A 20,742-nucleotide genomic window follows, 5' to 3' on the forward strand; every position below is an offset into this window, starting at 1 on the left:
CAGACATGGACGGCCGCAGTGGTTGAGGGTGAGATATTTACTCAAAAATAAATAACATTTAAAATAAAGTATATTTCAGAACACACATTGCAGACGTGTATATTATGGTTTGTTAATATGCCATCTAAATGAGCCAGATTTGCATTTATCTGCTGATATATTTGCTTTACAAAAGAAACAGAGAAACAGAAGGAAATATTATTGGCCAAAGTTCATGTTTTAAAGCTACAACCATAACATAATAACCTCATTTATTTATTTTCAATAATGCAAGGTAGGTTTATTTAGTTAGGATGACTATACATCATAGTCCCGGTTTTTGAGACTTGCAGAGAAACGCAGTCTCAGACTCATGCACTCAAGGGAGCCAGAGACATCACTGTGCAGAAATATATATATAGAGAGAGGTTTCTTGGAAATCACGAGTACATAATTCATCCTTTCCTCCTGCTGTATTTCTGTTATTGATTTTTTCTTCCTTTTTTCCTATTTTATATAATGTCATTTAACCTGCTCTGTTAAGTTACTGTCATTGCTACTGTCACTTTTTGTGTAGGTTCAAATTTGTGTTTTTGATACATCAAGTAAAAATGCTGTTTATTTTTCTGTGTGATATAAGTTATTATTATTATATTTATATTATTATTATTTATATATTTGAAATATATAGAGATTTGACACGGGAAAATATGGTCTTTACAGTAAAAACTTTTTCTCACCAAGGTCAAAAGATTATCTTTTAAATAATAAACAAATCTGATCCTATAAAAGACGTCATGAAAACTTTTAAATCTAATTTGGATGTAAAATTGTTTTGTCCATTTCACACAGAAACTGTCTTTCATTTATTTTGGAAACATTTCGGCTCATTTATTAACAATAATATCCAACAATATGAATCTGTCACTCTTTAAATAATAGTTTTGATTATTATGAATCCTTTTCCACTAAAGAAATGCTTGTTTTGTTATAAATTTATATGATTCGTTCATTTTCTTTTTGGCTTAGTCCCTTTATTAATCTGGGGTTGCCACAGAGGAATGAACCGCCAACTTATCTAGCACATGTTTTTCACAGCGGATGCTCTTCCAGCTGCAACCCATCACTGGGAAACATCCACACACACTCATTTACACACATAAACTATGGGATATTTACCTTACCCAATTCACCTGTACCACGTGATGTGTTTGGACTTTGGGGGAAACTGGAGCACCCAGAGGAAACCCACATCAACACTGGGAGAACATGCAAACTCCACACAAAAACGCCTACTGACCCAGCAACCATCTTGCTGTGAGACGACTGCACTACCTACTGCACCACCACGTAGCCGTAATTTGTTATTCAGTGTAAATTCTATATCCACAAAGATAAATTTACCAATAACAAACCATACTATAATGTTTTTTTAATGATAGCAGTCATTATTTAAATACACTTTCAATATCTAATCAAGTAGCAAGTAGAACTATATCATTGTTTATTGACTTTTATTAATACACTGTAATTATTACTGGGCTTCAGATCATGTGCTTTATTTTTTCTGACTCTTTGTACTTTTTTCATTGACAATTAATGTAATTGCTATGCTGTATATTGCATACAAATATTGTTTACATGTCAACTCTGTATTGCATTTGCATTAATGATTATTTCCACCAGCAGAGGAAGCTGTGAGAGACTCTGAGCCATAGACTGTAAAAGCACTGTCCAGATGCTGATTTTACAACTGTAAACAATCCGAGCATCACCAACCTGTTCCTGGAAGAACATGTCGATCCTGAAACAACAATCCAATCAGCCGGACAGAAGTAAGGGGTACGTTTACCATTTATGTGAAGTTTTAGGCTTATTGTCAGGTACATGCACTCCTAGGATTGTTATCCAGCTATTATTCTCCTCTAATTGGGAATAGTTTACAGTTCTGGTTGGGTTTAGGGGTAGGGAATAGGTATGGATTATATTTTCCAACAGCAATGATGTGCAGAATCAACACAGATGTTAATCCAGGATCACATCATACTTGGCAAAATCAAACAAAATCTAATCAAACCCCTTATATATTTACAGCATCATCATCAGCAGCATGTGTACTATGATGAGGGAAAAGCTCAGGTGCTGCTCCAGACACTGTAAAATACAACAGCATACTCCAATCATGATGCGCATCAAGATATCATCAACATACAGTGATCATCAAACACCAGAAGAGGCAAAGTTCTGGGATAACCACTCCTGTTAAACTAAAGAGATTCTGTGTACAGTGTAGAACAGGACTGAAACTGAGAGAGGGATTGGTCTGCATGAAGATGTAAACATTCTCATTAAAGGGACAGTTCACACTAACATGAACATTTAATCAGTGTTTCAAACCTTTGATTTTTTGTCTTCTGTTGATCACAAAAGAAAATATTTTGAAATCAGATTGACTTCTATAGTAGGAAAACACAGGCTATGAGAGTCAATGATTACAGATATCCAGCATTTCTCAAAGTATCTTCTCTTATATTCAACAGAAAGAAACTCAAACAGGTTCGTAAAGTAAAGCACAACAAACAGTAAAGCAAGAGCAAATGATGAGAGAGTTTTCAGTTTTGGGTAAACTAAGGCTGCGCTCACACTAGACTATCTGAACCATACCTGGGCACATTTCCCACTGACTTTGACAGGTGTGAGTGCTCTGAATTGAGCTCAGGTGTGGTTCAGTTGGCTGACCCTGGCCCAGTTGGAAGAGGTGTGCCAGAGCGCGGTTCACTTGGACTTTAGTGCGGTACACTTGTAGTGTGAGTGCAGAGCCTGAAACTGAAGCAGAGACGTGCTTTTAAGAGACTGTTTGATATGGATTTACTAATCATTCTCACTGTTCAATGAACAAAAACTGTCGTAGATTATTAAAGACACAAACGTGAAACCCTTTTGGCAAGATCTTATTAAAATAATTGACCAAATTTTATTAAAGAAATTCCCGTTGGATCCTAAGATTTTTATCCTGGGTATATTTCCTGTCAGCCCTCTCTTACAAAGCAAAGAGGTCAGATTCATAAACATGTGTATTTTACAAGCTAAACGTATTATTGCTCTTAATTGGAAAAATATAAATGAACCTAGAATAGGAAAGTGGATTAAAGAAATGGCATCTCAAATGTCAATGGAAAAGATCACGTATATTATCAAAAAGAAACAAAATGTGTTTGAAGATACCTGGAGACCTTTTAATAACTTTCTAAAGTACAATGTAAATGTGGAAAGTCTACTACAACTAGAACAGGCTTAGGAATATGGGAAGTATCATGGTCTAAACAGACTACCTGATTTAAACATATCCCCCCCTTTTTTTCTTCTTTTTTTTTCTCTTCCCCCTACTTATTATATTTATTTAATTGTTTATTTATTTTTATTTTACTTATTTACTTATTATTATTTATTTTATTTATTTATTTTTAAGGGAATGGGTTGTTGGGAGGGAGAATGGAGGGTAAAAAGTTTGCTGTGCCTTCATGATTATTGTTCTGTAATTGTGTAATCTGTTGTGATATGCAAATTGAAAAAAGTAATAAATATATTGTACATTAAAGACACAAACCCCTCACTGCATCACAACAAACCTCCTCATTCCTGCAGCACCAGGACTTCATCAACATTCATGATCAACAGTGCTGGATCTGTTCAGCTGTATATATGTGTCACTGCATATCAAACCAATAAACTAATACAAAACAACATGACTAAAGTGATGTCCACTGTGCTGAGCGAGAACACTTCACTACTGTTAAACTGAACAGAGCATCATCGATGAGGAAGAGTGCTCCAGCCCAGAAGGAGAAATACAGAGAGTGCAGGCCGAGGAGGAGAGCGGAGGGAGGACAAACGTGCCTAGTGTGATCATCACAAACACAGTGCAGAAGCTCACACACGTTTATAAACAGTGATGGAGATGATTAGCAGAATGAGAAAGTCCAGTAATGAAGAAGTGTTGTGTCTCTGCTTAATCTTCATCCACAGATAATAACAGTGAAGTCTCAGTGAAGTTTTCAGCCTCATGTGAACCACCGTTTCCTCTGCTGCTGCTCTTCATCATCTGCTGCTCTTCATCTGCTGCTGTCCTTCATCATCTGCTGCTCTTCATCTGTATCTGTCCTTCATCATCTGCTGCTCTTCCCCACATAGCAAAATTTCTCTGGCCCAGCTCTGGCCCACACAATCAGGTTTTGCTTGGCCCACATGCGGCAGTGAATTACGGTACATGACTGGACCAAATCTGGCTTCTAGACAAGGGCCAAACACGGACCATATCTGGGCCAAGTCTCAGCCAAGTTAATAACTCATAACTGGGCCTGAACTGGGCCAGATAGGTTGGTGTGTCACGATTGCAATGAAATTGATAAACCCATGGAGTGCTGCGCTTTAGGCACACTATGGGCACGCTTTTTCTCAAAGTGACCTGATTGGTAGAATTTTTTTTCTTTACTCAAAAATGATTTTAGTGTATTTTAAATGTGGGTCAAGACTGGCCAAACTCACATGGCCCACTTATCAAATGTTTAAATCTGGGCCAAATACTACGTTTTTCATCTGGCCCAAATCTTGTGTGACTAAAAACGAAGTTTAGTTTAGTTTAGAAACTAAAGACGATGCCACCTCTGCCAAACCCGGGCCATGTTTGGCCCACATGCTGTATGCCAGTGCCGGATGAATGCCTGCTGTGCCAGCTTTATGCCAAATCTGGGCCAGAATTCTTTGCTACTAGGGTCTTCATCATCTGCTGCTCTTCTTTCTGCTGGACGTCTGGAAGATCTGCAGCTGTTTGAACCTCCGTCTGCCTTTATGCAGTTGACTGTGTGTGTCTGTCAGCAGCTCTAGACACATATACACACACACAGACACAGAGAGACAGACAGACAGACAGTATTATAGGAAATGATCTGAGAACAGTGAGGATCTGTGTGTGTGTGTGTGTGTGTGTGTGTGTGTGTGTGTGTGTGTGTGTTTCTCACCTCTCCTCTGAATGACGGTGCTCAGCATCTCGTCCTCCTCCTGCTCTCTGATAAAGGAAACAAACACACACACACACCTGTCAGAATCACAGCACACGATCATGTGACCTCCCACCGCTGACCTCTGACCTCTGCCTGTCCAGCTCCAGGCTGCTGATGATGTCACTCCTCTGCTGGATGATTGACAGCAGGCGTGACATCAGCTGCTGCTCCTGACCTCGGTCCTCTTCAGTCCAGTCCAGCTCTACACACATGAGAAGTAGATTCATGAGCAAAACTGCAATATCTGCAGAAAACATGTGCATGTGGTGGCTTCTGAAGATGTGAGACGGGAGCACAGACAGATGCTCAAGAAAATTCTGGAGGGAATAATAATAATACTGAAGCACTGTGATGACGGAGGACTGAGGCCTTTTACACTCAGCACAACAACATCTCACATCTGACACAATGGAGAGCTGCAAACCAACATTAATGCATCCCATCACATTCAGGCCTGTCACAATGTTCAATATCGGCACTGATCACACAACACATGGACATGAGCTCAATCATGCAGTATATATCACCCATAGATAAACACCAAATCTAGCAACATTTGATCTGACTGACACCTCCAATAGAGATAGAGATGTTGCACAGTGTCAGTATGGTTAAAACACTATAGTATATCTGTACTGTAATTTTGGATTGTTGTGCACATGTGTGTCCAGTAGAGGACGCTCTTGGTTAAGTGTTCACAGAATATAGAGTTACTTCAGTTTTCTTCAGGACACAGATTTGAAATGTTATTTACAACATTTACCCCCTGGGTCCCGAGCGGACAGCCCATTTTATCTTTTAAGTGGCTGTTTAAAATACTTGTTTTATTTTTTAAAAAGAATGTTTTATATTTTGTTACAGACATACAGTGTCATCCTGCAACTGTTTTACAGTATATGAAATTTCCCAAACACTATTTTTTACTCTGCAAAATGGGGGGAAATGTTTGATAGTCAAAGCAAGTTTAAAAAGATGTATATGTTAAATATGCATTAAAAACAGTCAGGAAAAAGTGTTTTATGTAAATTGGGACCACGAGTCCACAAATATGGACACCATTTTCCTCTAAAATAACATCAAAACATCAAAAGATGATACTTGGGTTTTATTCTAATAAGGTTCCAATAAGCCCAAATAGCAAAGAGAAATAAAGAATGCATGTAAAACAGATTGGGCCTTAAGAGGTTAATAAAACATAGAAATGGGTTATTATTGCATTTTATGGCAGAATTGTAACTGTTTAACTAGTAATTGCAACTTTTAATCTCAAATTTTGGCTTTGTTATTGTTTCTAACACAGAATTCTGACTTTATTTCTTTAAAAAGTCCACATTGTGATATAAACTCACTTCTGAAAGTGAAGTCAGGATTCAGAGATGTAAAGTTCACAGTTTTCTGACTGTACACTATTCAAGTGATTGAAAGGTGGACTGATGTGCTTATTGACTGTTTGTTTGGATTTTTGCCATATTTATTCATCATTTTAAGGTCTAACAGGGGCAATTAAGAGAAGCAGCAGTAACGTTATTCATTCAATCTGCAGATACAAACAAGACAAGGGGGCAATGACATTTAGATTATTCATATGAAATCCTGGGCCTCACAGCAAGAAGGTTGGTCCCAGCTGGGTCAGTTGTCATTTCTGTGTGGAGTTTGCATGTTCTCCGTGGGTTTCCTCCGGGTGCTCCGGTTTCCCGCACAGTCCAAACACATGCGCTATTGGGGAACTGAACTAAATTGGCTGTAGTGTATGAGTGTGAATGAGTGTGTATGGGTGATTCCCAGTATTGGGTTGCAGCTGGAAGAGTGTCCGCTGCATAAAAAAAAAGGCTGGAATAGTTGGTGGTTCATTCCGCTGTGGTGACAGCTGATAAATAAGGGACTAAAAATAAGGACAATTAGAAAATGTTTAGAAACTGCTTCTTGATTTGAGAGTTTTCAGATATTTGGATTAGAAACAAGACAAACAAATTAAGTAAAGCATTTATTTGCACTGTGGAAACACACAGCTGTAGAGGAAATTGTTTATGTTTCCTAATACATAGTGACATAGTCATCCATATAACAAGGTGTGTTTACTAAGAAACCAGAATGGCATCATTAAACAAGTCTTATTCAATGAGAAACTGATCAGACTGAAGTGACACTGGAGATAAACTTGAAACTAAAGAGAGTTTAAGGATGATTTTAGTCTTTATATTGTATTGTTGTGCACATGTGTGTCCAGTAGAGGACGCTCTTGGCTAATTATTCACAGAATGTAGAGTTCAGTTTTCTTCAGGTCACAGATATGAAAGGTTATTTCCATCACTGAATAAAACATTAAATTATTGCATATTATGGCAGAAGTCTAAATTTTAACTAGTAATTGCAACTTTTAATCTCAGAATTCTGATTTATTTATTGTTTATAACACAGAATTGTGTCTTTATTTTTTAAGAAATGTCAGCAATGTGATATTAGCTTGGTCAGTATCAGACTTGGACACAGAAAAAGTTTTATCAGTTGAGAATGTCAAACTTTAAGGAGTATTTCTATATGACTAACATTCATATTCACACTTCACAGTGCTCATGTTGATGAGTGGAGATGTTTATATGCGCCCTGATTAATCTGAGTGTATGTATGAGATTACTGAAACACACACAGAACACACACCTGGTTTGTTGAAGAGGCGTCTGATCTCCAGCTCCACATCAGCCTGATCATCCTCCAGACGCTGCTGCTTTAGCCTTAACACACACACACATAGACATATTACTCACAGTACACACAAACACACACACACACACACACGCACACGCACATACAAATGCACAATCAATACAAACAATATACAAGTTCTGAATCTTGCGATCCATTGTTGGATCTGTTGTGTGTTTCTCTTCCTTTGTTAGTTGCTTTGGGGGGAAAGCATCAGCTAATGGCTAAATGTGAATGAACGCACACAAACACCATGAACATTTTGGTGCTTTTATGCCCGTAAATGTACAAAAATAAAGTATAAAGGAATTGATCAGTGTGTGTTACTCACATGTACATCAGCTCGCCGTCTCTGCGCACCAACATGCTCTTCTGATGAACCAGAAAGAACCAGTCCACGAGAAGACTCTCTGAAACACACACACACACACACACACACACACACACACACACACACACACACACACACGCACACACACACACGCACACACACACACAATCAAACACAAACTCTTTGCAGCACACTATTAGACTGAATGTCCATCAGAGATGACTGGGTCGTGTGTGTATGATATTATAGCTCAGAAATAAATGAGATGAGGTAGCGAACATGCATTACTATGAGTGTTTTTGCAAGTTGGTTGATCCCCATACACTTATTTCACGTAGCCGCCATTTTAAAACACGCAAGAGAGACTGCGGTGGGAAGAAACCCGGAAGTATAGGATCAGCACTGCAAACATTGCAGCAACATGCCGCCGACTACACACCTCCAGCTGTTGCTGAGATTTCAAGATGCAGAAATGATGTACACATTACCATAACATCAGTCAGTTCTGTTTATTTCAACAATTAACAGCAGATTTGGCATCAAACAACATCACAATCTCTGTAAGAGTGATATGCTCAAGTGTCCTCCTAGGCTTCAGTCCATGGCAGCAGGTAAACACCGTGGGGACGCTTCACTGCTTCAGCCTGTGTAACCCAGTGAGTGATTAAACACTGCAGTCCTCGGTAGCGCACCCTTGTGTTGTCTGTAATAGTGTTGTCCCGGTACTGAAATTTTAAATCCTTCCATTTCCTGCTAATTTCAAGAGCCGCTGAGCACATTCTTAAACACCGCTGATTTGCCATCGTGTTCACCAGTGCTCAACAGAAATGACTGTGATTGGCTGTGGAGGTCATCAGTTAACTACTCTTCACTGAGTGGAAACACAGATACACAGACACTGGAGCGTTTTAAAGCCATGAAGATCAGTCGATTCATCAGCGGATCGCTCTTCTACATCTATGTTTGCACTCGGTAAACATCTTGAAGTGCGCTGGGTGAACTGATGACCTTCATGGGCAATCACAGTCATTTCTGTTGAGCACTGATGGCAAATCAGCACTGTTAAAAAACACACTCAACAGCGCTCAAATGATAGCAGGAAATTTTTTTTTTTTAAGATTCAGTTACACAAGTCAGTATCGTGACAGGTCTAAGGCCCTGTTTACAATTCCGATGTTTTGCTCATATGTGACACAGTTCGCATCTGTTCTATGGCCATGTAAACACGAAAAAAACGCATGCATTGGGATATTCAGAGATGGGTTTCAGGCCTCCTTCATATGTGGAAATAAATCAGATATAGATCAGATATGTGACAATGTGCCTGTCATCTAAACAGGAAGATCAGATTTATTGAGGTGTTCCGTTCTGTGCATCATTAAACTTGCGACAATGTGCTGCTTCTCCACAGTTTAATGACGTAGAAGGAAGAGCGTGTGTGGAGATGCAGACGTGGTGAACAACAACAACTTTGCTGAAGTTAGTGTGTTTGTTAACAGTAGTGTTGAGGTTTAGGTGGAGTTGCTGTACTTGTATGTTTGTCCGTTAGTGTGCTAGCATTAGCGTGTGTGTTGAGATTAAGGTGTATTTGTATTTTTTGTTTTTTTTATTGATCAAACAGGGGTGTAAAGAGTTATAAATAAAACAGTATACAATGGCATTCACAACAAAAATTGTGTTAGCATTAGCGTGTGTGTTGAGGTTTAGGTGGAGTTGATGTAATTGTATGTTTGTCCGTTAGTGTGTTTGTTAGCTTTAGGCGTCATTCACACAGAACCTGTTTCTCCATTCATGTGCACTGCTCCTCCATTGTTTTCTTTCTTCACACAGGCCTTATGGAAATGTGTGGCTGTTATGTTTGCATCTTTTGCAGTTGTTCACATTTTTAAGACATCATGTCAGGTTTGAAGACTTTTTAAATCCCTGAAGCTGGGCATGAGCTGCATTGCAAGCTTCAGTTTACAGTATCCAGTGAGCATGACGACTGTTTAATTTGACTTTAACATTGTTTAACGCATTCCTCAGAGCTGCTTTTAGACACAAAGATGAGTTGTGTGACTGAGCCCTGAGGACTTTATCTCCATCTAGCTTTGACACAACTGCCTGGATGTTTCTAGTACACTAGTAGGAGCTTGATTAGCTGGTTCAGGTGTGTCTAGCAGGGGTTGGAGCTGAACTCTGCAGGACACCGGCCCTCCGGGACTGAGTTTAGGCACTCCTGCTGTAGTGTGTTTGTTAAGCTTCAGGTGTTTCTCTAGAGTAGCTGATACTGTGGCTGTTGTTTAGGTGTGTATGTTTGTGTTTAGGTGTGTGTGTGTGTGTGTGTGTGTGTGTGTGTGATATTTACGGTCTGAGCGTGTCCTCATGTCTCTCTCCAGCTGAACTCCTCTCCTCTCCAGATCCTGCAGACGCTCCTCCAGCTTCTGCTGCTCCACACACACCTGCTGCTCCGATACACGAGTGTCTAAATTAATCTACACACACACACACACACACACACACACACACACACACACACACACACACACACACACACACACACACACACACACAGTCAAACTTATAAGCAATATATTATAGTATATACACTTTTTTTTTGCAGCATAGCATTTCATTACAGTAAGAGCACTGCAAAACACAACAGCAACACAACGGTAAAATAATTCAATATACAGCATTATTGGTAAATAGAGTTAATAAATAAAACATTCGCTAAAGGTTTTATTGAGATGTGTTGTTGTTGTTGTTGTTGGTGATTGGATGGGTTTTGGCCAGATTGAGCATCTTCACATGGACAAAGAGAAATGAAGACCTGTTTAAAATCATTTTAAACCTACAACACAATATTATAGTGCATTTCAGACTTTTTAAAGACTAAAATGTACATTTCTGACACTACAAAGACATTCCGCTGACATAAAATATGCCCAAAAACACAATAAAACCCATTAAACACCAATAAAATCCAATGCAAACCATCATATTTTACCCAATAAACTAATAATAATAATAATTCCTTACATTTATAAAGCGCTTTACTGAACACTCAAAGCACTTTACACATTGGGAGGGATTTCCTCATCCACCACCAGTGTGCAGCATATTGCGCCAGACCGCACACCAGTGAATGATAAAGCTAATTATGATATGGGGAGGGTTAGGAGGCCATGATGGACAGAGGCCAGTGGGCAGATTTGGCCAGGATGCCGGTTAAACCCCTGATCTTTTACGAAGGACATCCTGGGATATTTAATGAGCACAGAGAGTCGGGACCTCGGTTTAACGTCTCATCTGAAAGAAGACGCTCACTGATGCGACACAGAGTCCCTGTCACTATACTGGGGCATTAGGACCCACACAGACCGCAGATTGGGCGCCCCCTGCTGGCCTCACTAACACCACTTCCGGCAGCAACCTAGCTTTCCCATGTGGTCTCCCATCCAGGTACTGACCAGGCGCAGCCCTGCTTAGCTTCACTGGGCGACCATGTGAGAGTTGCAGAGAGCTAGCTGCCGACTAGCTAGTTAAACTAGTACATATTTTAGTGGAAACCATTAAAACTGTAATGGTTACTATTTGTGTGTGTGTGTGTGTGTGTACAATAATTCCACGTTTGAATCTTTTAATTTAATTCTGCAAACTGAAGAGAGATACCATCAACATCATCAGCATCATAATCATCAGCAGAATGAAGCCAGTTTTTGTGTCTCACCTTCCTCTTGATGAGCGGGAAACCGTGAACAGCGGTGGCCTGATGCATGCTGGGAGCTGAACATGAAGTTTGGGGTTTGTGTGAGACTGAGGTTTCACAACTGACAGAGTTTCGCTTAACAAAGACAGAAAACAGGATATAGTTAGTGTGTGTGTTCATTTCACACCGCTTGTGTGAAACTGCAAACACAAAAACAACAGTCAGTATTACTGCAGACACTGACTGATACAGGAGCAGCTGATAATAATGCTGACTCTCATCTCATTTCACTGACAGAACACTGATAAACAACAGACGCTCTCAGATATTCAGGGTGTTCCTCAAGGGTCAGTGTTGGGTCCTCTTTTATTTAGCATTTATATTTGACATCTAAGTCGTATAAAAAGAAGATACACAAACTTATATATCTACAAAACCTACATTCTCTCACTCCCCTTCTGACCTTACTAAACGTCTACAGCAGGGGTTCCCAAACCTTTCACCTCGAGACCCTTAAAATGACAATTCCAGTGATTCGTGAACCCCACTATCCCCGGAGGTGGTTATAAACATACAAACATTTCACACAACAGTGCACACACACCAATAGGAACTATATAAATGAGCTTATTGACAACACTAAAAGTGCAACAGTCTTATAACTATATATATATATATATATATATATATATATATATATATATTTCATAATTATTATTTATTTGTTTAATTTAATATAAACCTGACTTAATGAGAATGGTGAGCGCAGTGTTTACACCACAAGACTGGTCTTGGTTTAATTATGGAGACCACCACTTGGTGATGGTCCTCGATGTTCAGTCGTGGCCTTTATTTTTAATGTATGTGAGTGCCGTAAAGGTGTCAAAGTGTAACATTGTGCTGTAAAATCAATCTGCTGCAACTAACACCATTGCTTTGTCAATAATCTAGTGTAATAACTCCAGGGGTTGCAATCCGATGAGAAAAGAGTTAGAAGTCTGACGGCTTTTTGCATCTTGTTTTTCATGTAACTATTAAATACTATTGATATCTTCTGTAGGATATGGAGAAAAAACGGTAATTCTAATAGTTTAATATCACCCCCCTCATTGTCTCTCGACCCCTGGGACAGGCGTCACCAATCCCGGTCCTGGAGGGCCAGTGTCCCTCCAGGGTTTAGCTCCAACTTGCCTCAACACACCTGCCTGGCTGTTTCAAGTATACATAGTAAGAGTTTGATCAGCTTGTTCAGGTGTGTTTGATTAGGGTTAAAGCTAAAATCTCATGGACACCGGCCCTTTAAGAAAAAGTTTGGTGACCCCTGCCCCAGGGGGTCCCGACCCCCACTTTGGGAACCAGTAGTCTACAGGACATTAATATATGAATGATTAATAAACTCTTAAAGTTAAATGTCAGTAAATATGAAGGTCTTCTGGTTGGCTCTAGGTCAGTTTTATCCAAAGCTTAATCCTTTACCCTGTTCATTGATAACTCCCCAGACAATTTATCAACCCATGTCCAAAGTCTAGGGGTTATACTGGATGCTATGCTCTCGTTGGCTCTCGTATTAGTAATATCTCACGTTCTGCCTTTTTTTCTATTTGCGTAACATTGCAAGACTTCACTCTTCATGTTTCCCGCTACTGCAGCTGGAAGGGCATCCACTGCATAAAGCATATGCTGGAATAGTTCATTCCACTGTGGCTACCTCTGCAATAAAGACTAAGCTGAAGGCAAATGAATGAATGAATTTCCAGCAGCTGTGTGATCTTGAATATACTGCAGTATTGTCTTTTACAGAACTGAGTCTCCAGGTTAATGAGGATCTGAAACGTCTCATGATGTCTGTTCCTGATTTGACAGTGTTATGAAGAGCTGACTCTGTGCTGCTTTCAGTACCTGTTTATCCTCCTCCTCCACCTCCTGGAAGGGGTTAAAGGTCGGGGGTCGGTGGCGGGAATAAACTGGAACTGGAGGAAGATGATACCAGGGGCCCGGATTAACCAGCTTTAACCAGGGATGATCCTTTGGCACGGCTCTCTGAGGCAGAACTGACACCAGAAACACACAGCAGAAATAAAACATGCATTATCACCAGAGCCAGAGGGAATATGAGGACAGTTTCTGCTATTATTGTGCAGAATTTAGTTGATTTAGAAATGATAGAAACTAAAAACTTATAATGTTTAATAAATTATATATATATATATATATATATATATATATATATATATATATATAATGACGCTAAGAACACTTCTGAAACTTAAATAACACTGTTATTCAATGGCCCAGCCAGATCCTGATTCAAACCCAATTGAGCATCTATGGAGAGACCTAAAAATGGCTGTGCACCAATGTTTACATCCAACCTGACAGAACTGGAGAGGATCTGCAAGGAGGAATGGCAGAGGATCCCCAAATCCAGCTGTGGAAAACTTGTTGCATCTTTCCTGAAAAGACTCACGGCTGTATCAGATCAAAAGGAGGCTTCTGCTAAACACTGAGCAAAGGCTCTGAATACTGAGATAAGCTTAAACATGAGCTTAAATGATTTCAGAAAATAGCAGCAATATAACAAAGAGTGAAGGATGTAAGGGGGTCTGAAGACTTTTCGTGCCCACTGTATACGCCACATGAAGTCAAACAAGCCTGAAGTTACTAACCGTTTTCAGGGGGATGGTCATGTGATCTGGGGGCAAGGCAGGGATGGTCCTGAGGCTCCGCCCTTTTTCTTGGAGCAGGTCTGGGAGGTGTTTGTACATCAGACTCTGATGAGGAGGAGGAGAGACGGCCATCACTCACATCTTCATCTGTCTCTCCACCATTTTGATCTGTCTCTCCTCTGTTTCTGTCAGTCTCTCCTCTGTCTTCTGTCTCTCCACAAATTCTGTCTGCCTCCTCTCTATTTCTGTCTGTCTCTCCACCATTTATGTCTGTCTCTACTCTCTTGCTGTCTGTCTCTCCACCGTTTCTGTCCGCCTCTCCTCTGTCTCCTTCTGTCTCTCCATCGTTTCTGTCAGTCTCTCCACTGCTTCTGTCTGTCTGATGTTGTGATTGTTGATCGTGGAGTAAAACAGCTTGTTGGTCAGTTCCGGGTGAATCTGAGAGACATACTTCACTCATCTTTTCTACAATCTCTCCATCCGCCTCTCCTCTTTCTCTCTCCGTCTCCGTGTGTGAGTGTTGATCTGTGTGTTCACCAGCAGGTTTACTACACCTCAGTGACCCCGTCTCACTGTGTTCTGTGAAAGATATCGGCAGCAGAGAGCGGCGGCAGACACTGCATCTGAAACACACACACACACACACACACAATCAGGACAGTCAGGAGCTTGTGTTTGAGAGAAAGAGAGAGTGTGTGCAGGCAAATTTAGCCGTGTGTGTGTGTTTTACCTGAAGCAGGAGCGGTGATACAGGCGTCCCTTCACCAAAATTCTCTGAATGAGATGAACGTGTGTGTGACACACTCTACACACACTTCTGTCTGAAGACCTGATCACATCTGAAGAGAACAACTGACAGACAGAAGAGAAGGAAGAATTAGACAGAGGGAGAGATGGAGGGAGGGACACATGAAAAGACAGACAGACAGAGAGACAGAGAGAATGATGGACATACAGAGTGGCAGATGGATAGACAGATAGAAAGACAGACAAAGAAATGGATGACAGATGGATGGACAGACAGAGATATAGGCAAAAAAACTGATATAAAAACAAATTAATGGATAGACAGATTTAAGGAGGTATGGAAAGATAGATGGCGGAGAGAGACAGATGGAGGGACAGACACAGGCACAGCAGACAGATGGACAAACAGAGAGACAGACAGCAGATGTATAGACAGACAAATGGATGGAAAGAAAGACAAATAGATGGCCAGACACAAAGGAATGAACAACAGACAGTAAACTACCAGACAGACAGACAGACAGACAAACAACAGACAGAGCGACTGACAGATAGATGGACAGCAGACAGACAGATGGACAGGCAATTGGAAAGACAGAATGAGAGACAAATAGACAGACAGACTGAGATAAACTGACAGAAAGATGGAGGGACAGACAGACAGACAGCAGAGAGATGGACAACAGACTGATAGGTAGATGGAGACAGACAGACAGGCAGACGGACAAACAAATGGACAGCACACTGAGAGACAGACAGGCAGATAGACAGCAGACAGACGGATGGGGAGAGACAGAAGGAAAGACAAATGAACAGACGATTGGACGGACAGACAGACAGATGGACAAACTGACAGAAAGATGGAGGGACAGACAGACAAGCAAACAGATGGACAGACAGACAGACGGAGAGAGACAGATGGACAGCAAACGAAGAGACAGAAAAAACAGACGAAAATACTGATGGATAGACAGACAGGCAGATAGACAGACAGATGGACAGCAGAATAACACACAGACAGGCAGATAGAAACACAGAAGGAAGGACAAATGGACAGACAGATGGACAGACAGACAGGCAAATGGACAGACAAACTGACAAAAGGATGGAGAGACAGACAGACAGACGAACAGGCAAACAGATGAACAGACAGACAGCAGACAGATGGACAACAGAAGAACAGGCAGACAGACAGACAAACAAATGAACAGACTGCCAAATGGTTAGCAGCAATGGAAGACAGACAGACAGACGGATAGACAGCAGACAGACAGATGAAGAGAGACAGACAGACAGCAAACAAAGAGACAGAAAGACAGATGGAAATACAGATGGATAGACAGACAGGCAGATGGACAGAGCGACAGACAGATAGACAGACAGATGGACAGCAGACTAACAGACAGACAGACAGAATGAAAGACAAATGGACAGACAGATGGACAGCAGAAAGACAGGTAGATGGAGAGACAGACAGCAGATGAACAGAGAGACAGGCAGACACAGACCCCAGACAGACATACGGATGGACAGCAGATGTACAGCAGACAGACAGGCAGACACAGAGAGCAATTGAATAGACAGCAGACAGGCAGATGGAGAGAGACAGATGGACAGACAGACAGACAGGCAGACAAACAGCAGACAGATGGACAGACAGACAGACAGACAGACAGACAGACAGACAGATACCCAGGTGTTTGCTCTGGTTCTGTGAGGTTCATCCTCCATGTGGTTCTTCTGAGTGTCTGATCAGATCAGAGATTGTCAATCAGTTACAGTCAGACATTTGAGTCATGAAGAACATGTGAGATCTTCACTGTATAAGTGTCTCTCGTCATCTTTACCATCAGATCTTCCACTGAACACACAGTAGAGCTGAGAGACGTACGTGATGATGGACAGCAGATCCGGCTCCTCACACAGCAGCTCATCCGGATCCAGAAGAGCAGGAACACCCAGCTCACGCTCCGCAACACTGAACGCCTGAGAAACACACACACACACACACACACACACACACACACACACACACACACACACACACACACACACACACACAAACCAGACAGACCAGAGCTTCCATCACAGGTGCAGACATGACCCATACACAATGAAGATGACTCTCTGGAGCAAACGTCTGAGGCGTGTTTACTGTTAGAATAAAACTAAGCTCTTCTGAGTCTTTTCTGAACAGAGTCTTCCAGTTCACATCAACATCTTCACCAACAGAAACTCACCAGTCGCATGTTCTCACCGGCATTGTGTTTGGACAGAGAGTGGAAATCTCTGCAGAGAGAAACAGATGCTTCAGATACACATTTAGATATGAACAATTCTGAAGCAGAAAACATGAGATGGTAAAAACAGACCAGAAACCCCTGCTAGCACCTTATATTTGCAATTATTTAGACTTCACAAAGTCCTCATCCATCCTCAATTTAAAGTAGGGCTGCACGATATTGAAAAAACTGACATTGCAATATTTGATTACTATTGAAACCAGAAGTTTAAACACACTCAAAAAACAGGAACATAACCTTTTTTTTAAAAATGTCTGATGGTAAATCACACTAAACGTTTACTACTTTAGGTCTGTTAGGATTACCCAAATCATTTACATTTGCGAAATGCCTGAATAATTATTGAGTTATGACTGTTATGATTATTATGATTTATTTATTTATTTCTAGACAGTCAAAAGTTTTCACACATTTCCTTGGTTTTTTTTAGCTTTGCTTTTAAACTGTTGAACTTTGGTCTAATGTTTTGGGTCTCCTTCCACAAGCTTCTCACAATAGTTTGCAGGAATTTTGGTCCATTCCTCCTGACAGAATTGCTGTAACTGAGTCAGATTTGTAGGCTGTCTTGCTCGCACAAGCTTTTTCAACTCTGCCCACACATTCTCTATAGGATTGAGATCAGGGCTTTGTGATGGCCACTCCAAAACATTCACTCTGCTGTCCTTAAAGCACATTTGAACTAATTTGACAGTGTGCTTAAGATCATGGTCTGTCTGGAAGAGCCATTTGTGGACAAGTTTTAATGTCCTGGCAGATGTCTTGAGATGTTGCTTCAGTATTTCTCCATAATGCCATCTATGCTGTGAAGTGGACCAATCCCTCCTGCAGCAGAACAGCCCCACAACATGATGCTGCCGCCCCCTTACTTCACAGTTGGGATGCTGTTCCTAGGCTTGTAAGCTTTCCCCTTTGTCCTCCAAATGTAACACTGCTCATTACGGCCAAACAGTTCAATCTTAGCTCCGTCAGAGCACAGGACATGTCTCCAAACAATAGTCTATTCCCAGTGTCATTATCTAATTGATCTCTGGCTTTGTTGTTGATTCTGGCTTGTTGATTTTCTCATGTTGTCACACAAGGAAGCAGTGTGTTTGAGCTTTTCCTTCAATACTATTCTACAGTTGTACCTCCAGTTAACTCAAATGTTGTCAGATAAACTTCTAAAGCCTTGACATCATCATCTGAGCTTTTCCAGAGGCAGAATAATCTTATTGTATGTAAACTTGACTTTCAAAAAAAGTTATAACATTTTCTCAAAACAATCTCTCTCTCATTATTCTGCTATTAAGCAGAACAGAAACACATGTGATCATCCTAACTTACCTAACAGAGAAGCAGTTTAGTCACGTTAACATCTGACTTTTTTAATGGTTATGAGCCTTTTTATCCAGTGTGTGTAAACTTCTGCTTTCAACTGCATATTGTGATACTGAACAGATCATTTCAGCAGATTAAATGAATACGTCTATTTGGAAAGAATTCATAATTTTTGATACATTGAGATGATTTTGTAAGGGAGTGCATGTACAAACACTATAATAAACAAACCACATAGAGTGAGAAATATAGTACAGCAACAACACTGAGCAAACTAAATATACAGTGCTATATGGTTTTCTGGAAGTCTAGCAATATTTAGATGCACAAATTTAATAATCCAATGTAAAATAATACCATACAGTTTACATTTACATAAATGCAATTAATTTTAATTATTTATTAATTAGTTAAAAGTGTAATTTATTTGCCTGAAAATGTTTCAGCTGAATTAAATAATATAAACACACATAAATAATAAATGTTTTGGTAACTTCACGGTTAATTGCTGCAAAAACTCTACAAACCATGAGTGTTTTCCAAAATCTGCTCAATAATAATGCAGATTCAACATTGCTGATCCTGTGATGTGACAATATCAATGCTGAAGCAATATATTGTGCAGCCCTACCATAAAATATATAATCATATTGATGAGGCTGTGAAATGTTTAATGTTTAAGATATTTATTGATTATATGATTTAGAGTTGGCCAATATCAACCAATTTGTCATTGTACAATGTCTAATGTAAACAGGATTATAAAACATGGTTATAAAACATGGACAAGGTGAATTTAATGCACTTTAATTTAACTGTTTCAAAAAGTTATAACATTGCCAAATAAGGGTGTAATATATATATATATATATATATATATATATATATATATATATATATATATATATATATATATATATATATATACTGCTGTTGTTGTTCCTAGCAGCTATTATCTTTAAAATGGTATCCTGATGATATCTCTTTAGTGTACTTTATGGTAAACACAAACTACTGTTGAAGTTCATAAAACCCCTGATAGCCCAAATGGTGTACTGGTTCTATCTCTGTATAAATAATCTGTAGTGGACTGAGTGCTGTTTAATTCTTACAGTAGGTCCGGTCTGTGTTTGTGGATGATCGCACAGAAGGCCAGTCCATCAGTGAACGAGGAGCTCATGTCTGTGATCTGGACATCACTGTAACCTTCACAAACACCTCGACACCAGTCCTGAAGAGAAAACACTGAACACATGACCGCTTTGGTACAGGCAGGCTCTGCTTTTGAGCTCCAGTAACACGAGAAGGCACTTCAAGCCGCTGTAAGACCGTAAGTTATAACGGGACACCGATCCACCGGGTCGTCCATCGGGTTCTGGTGGGTTTCCAGTATCGCTGTTTACACACTTGCAAAGACGTTTTCTGTCATTAATACACCATCTGCTCCATCAGAACTCACATTTTAAAATAAAATGTCAGATGTTCATCGCTGGGTGTCAAATATCTCCGTTTGAAAAGTGAACTTTCCTAATGAGATTAAACCGATCGCGTTCACGAGTCGCGACCAAAGTAAACAAAAACAATCGAGGCAAAAATCCAAACACTTGGGCTGTAAATCCAACAGATGAACTCATGTCCTCATACCTATGAAGAAATCATTCATCAGAACACCCCTAAAAATGATCTACAAACACATGCTGCAACACCAGCATAACATTAAGGTGGATTTCCTTCTGCGAGATTTGAGTACAGTAAACGACTTAACACAGTAGCTGTAGTTGTGCGCATGCGCGACAAACAAACACACACACACACACACACACACACACACACACACACACACACACACACACACACACACACACACACACACACACACAGGTTTCATTCAGGATTCAGGAACTCAAGCCACGTTATCTAACCCATTTCTTCTAATAACAATAAA

General features: G+C 40.1%; 1 protein-coding gene across 2 annotated transcripts; it reads right to left on the minus strand.

Moving 5' to 3' along the window:
- Positions 1 to 3,501: 3,501 nt before the first annotated feature.
- micall1b.2 (MICAL like 1b, duplicate 2) lies at positions 3,502 to 20,581 on the minus strand. 2 transcript variants are annotated; one of them, XM_073943726.1, is made up of 14 exons: positions 19,910 to 20,581; positions 17,418 to 17,466; positions 17,069 to 17,163; positions 16,870 to 16,925; positions 15,161 to 15,282; positions 14,431 to 15,053; positions 13,664 to 13,815; positions 11,786 to 11,899; positions 10,421 to 10,547; positions 8,074 to 8,152; positions 7,698 to 7,771; positions 5,127 to 5,241; positions 4,998 to 5,044; positions 3,502 to 4,859 (listed from the first exon to the last, which is right to left on the minus strand). In XM_073943726.1, the coding sequence occupies exons 2-14, from the start codon at positions 17,438 to 17,440 to the stop codon at positions 4,759 to 4,761; spliced, it is 1,728 nt and encodes a 575-aa protein (XP_073799827.1). In that variant the 5' UTR covers positions 17,441 to 17,466; positions 19,910 to 20,581; the 3' UTR covers positions 3,502 to 4,758. The 2 variants fall into 2 exon arrangements, with proteins under 2 accessions (XP_073799827.1, XP_002664919.4); XM_002664873.8 differs by having other exon boundaries at positions 17,025 to 17,163.
- Positions 20,582 to 20,742: the final 161 nt, after the last annotated feature.

Source organism: Danio rerio, chromosome 3 (genome assembly GCF_049306965.1).
Source record: "Danio rerio strain Tuebingen ecotype United States chromosome 3, GRCz12tu, whole genome shotgun sequence".
Taxonomy (NCBI): domain Eukaryota; kingdom Metazoa; phylum Chordata; class Actinopteri; order Cypriniformes; family Danionidae; genus Danio; species Danio rerio.

What these genes read in the sequence shown, in the direction of transcription:
- micall1b.2 (XM_002664873.8), bottom strand. Translation starts at nt 20,052, where the DNA reads ATGTGTTCAGTGTTTTCTCTTCAGGACTGGTGTCGAGGTGTTTGTGAA. An exon ending in GTTCAGTGGAAGATCTGATG is followed by an intron (nt 16,926 to 17,024) that starts GTAAAGATGACG and finishes TGATCTGATCAG; the next exon opens with ACACTCAGAAGAACCACATG. An exon ending in TGACCATCCCCCTGAAAACG is followed by an intron (nt 13,816 to 14,430) that starts GTTAGTAACTTC and finishes TTCTGGTGTCAG; the next exon opens with TTCTGCCTCAGAGAGCCGTG.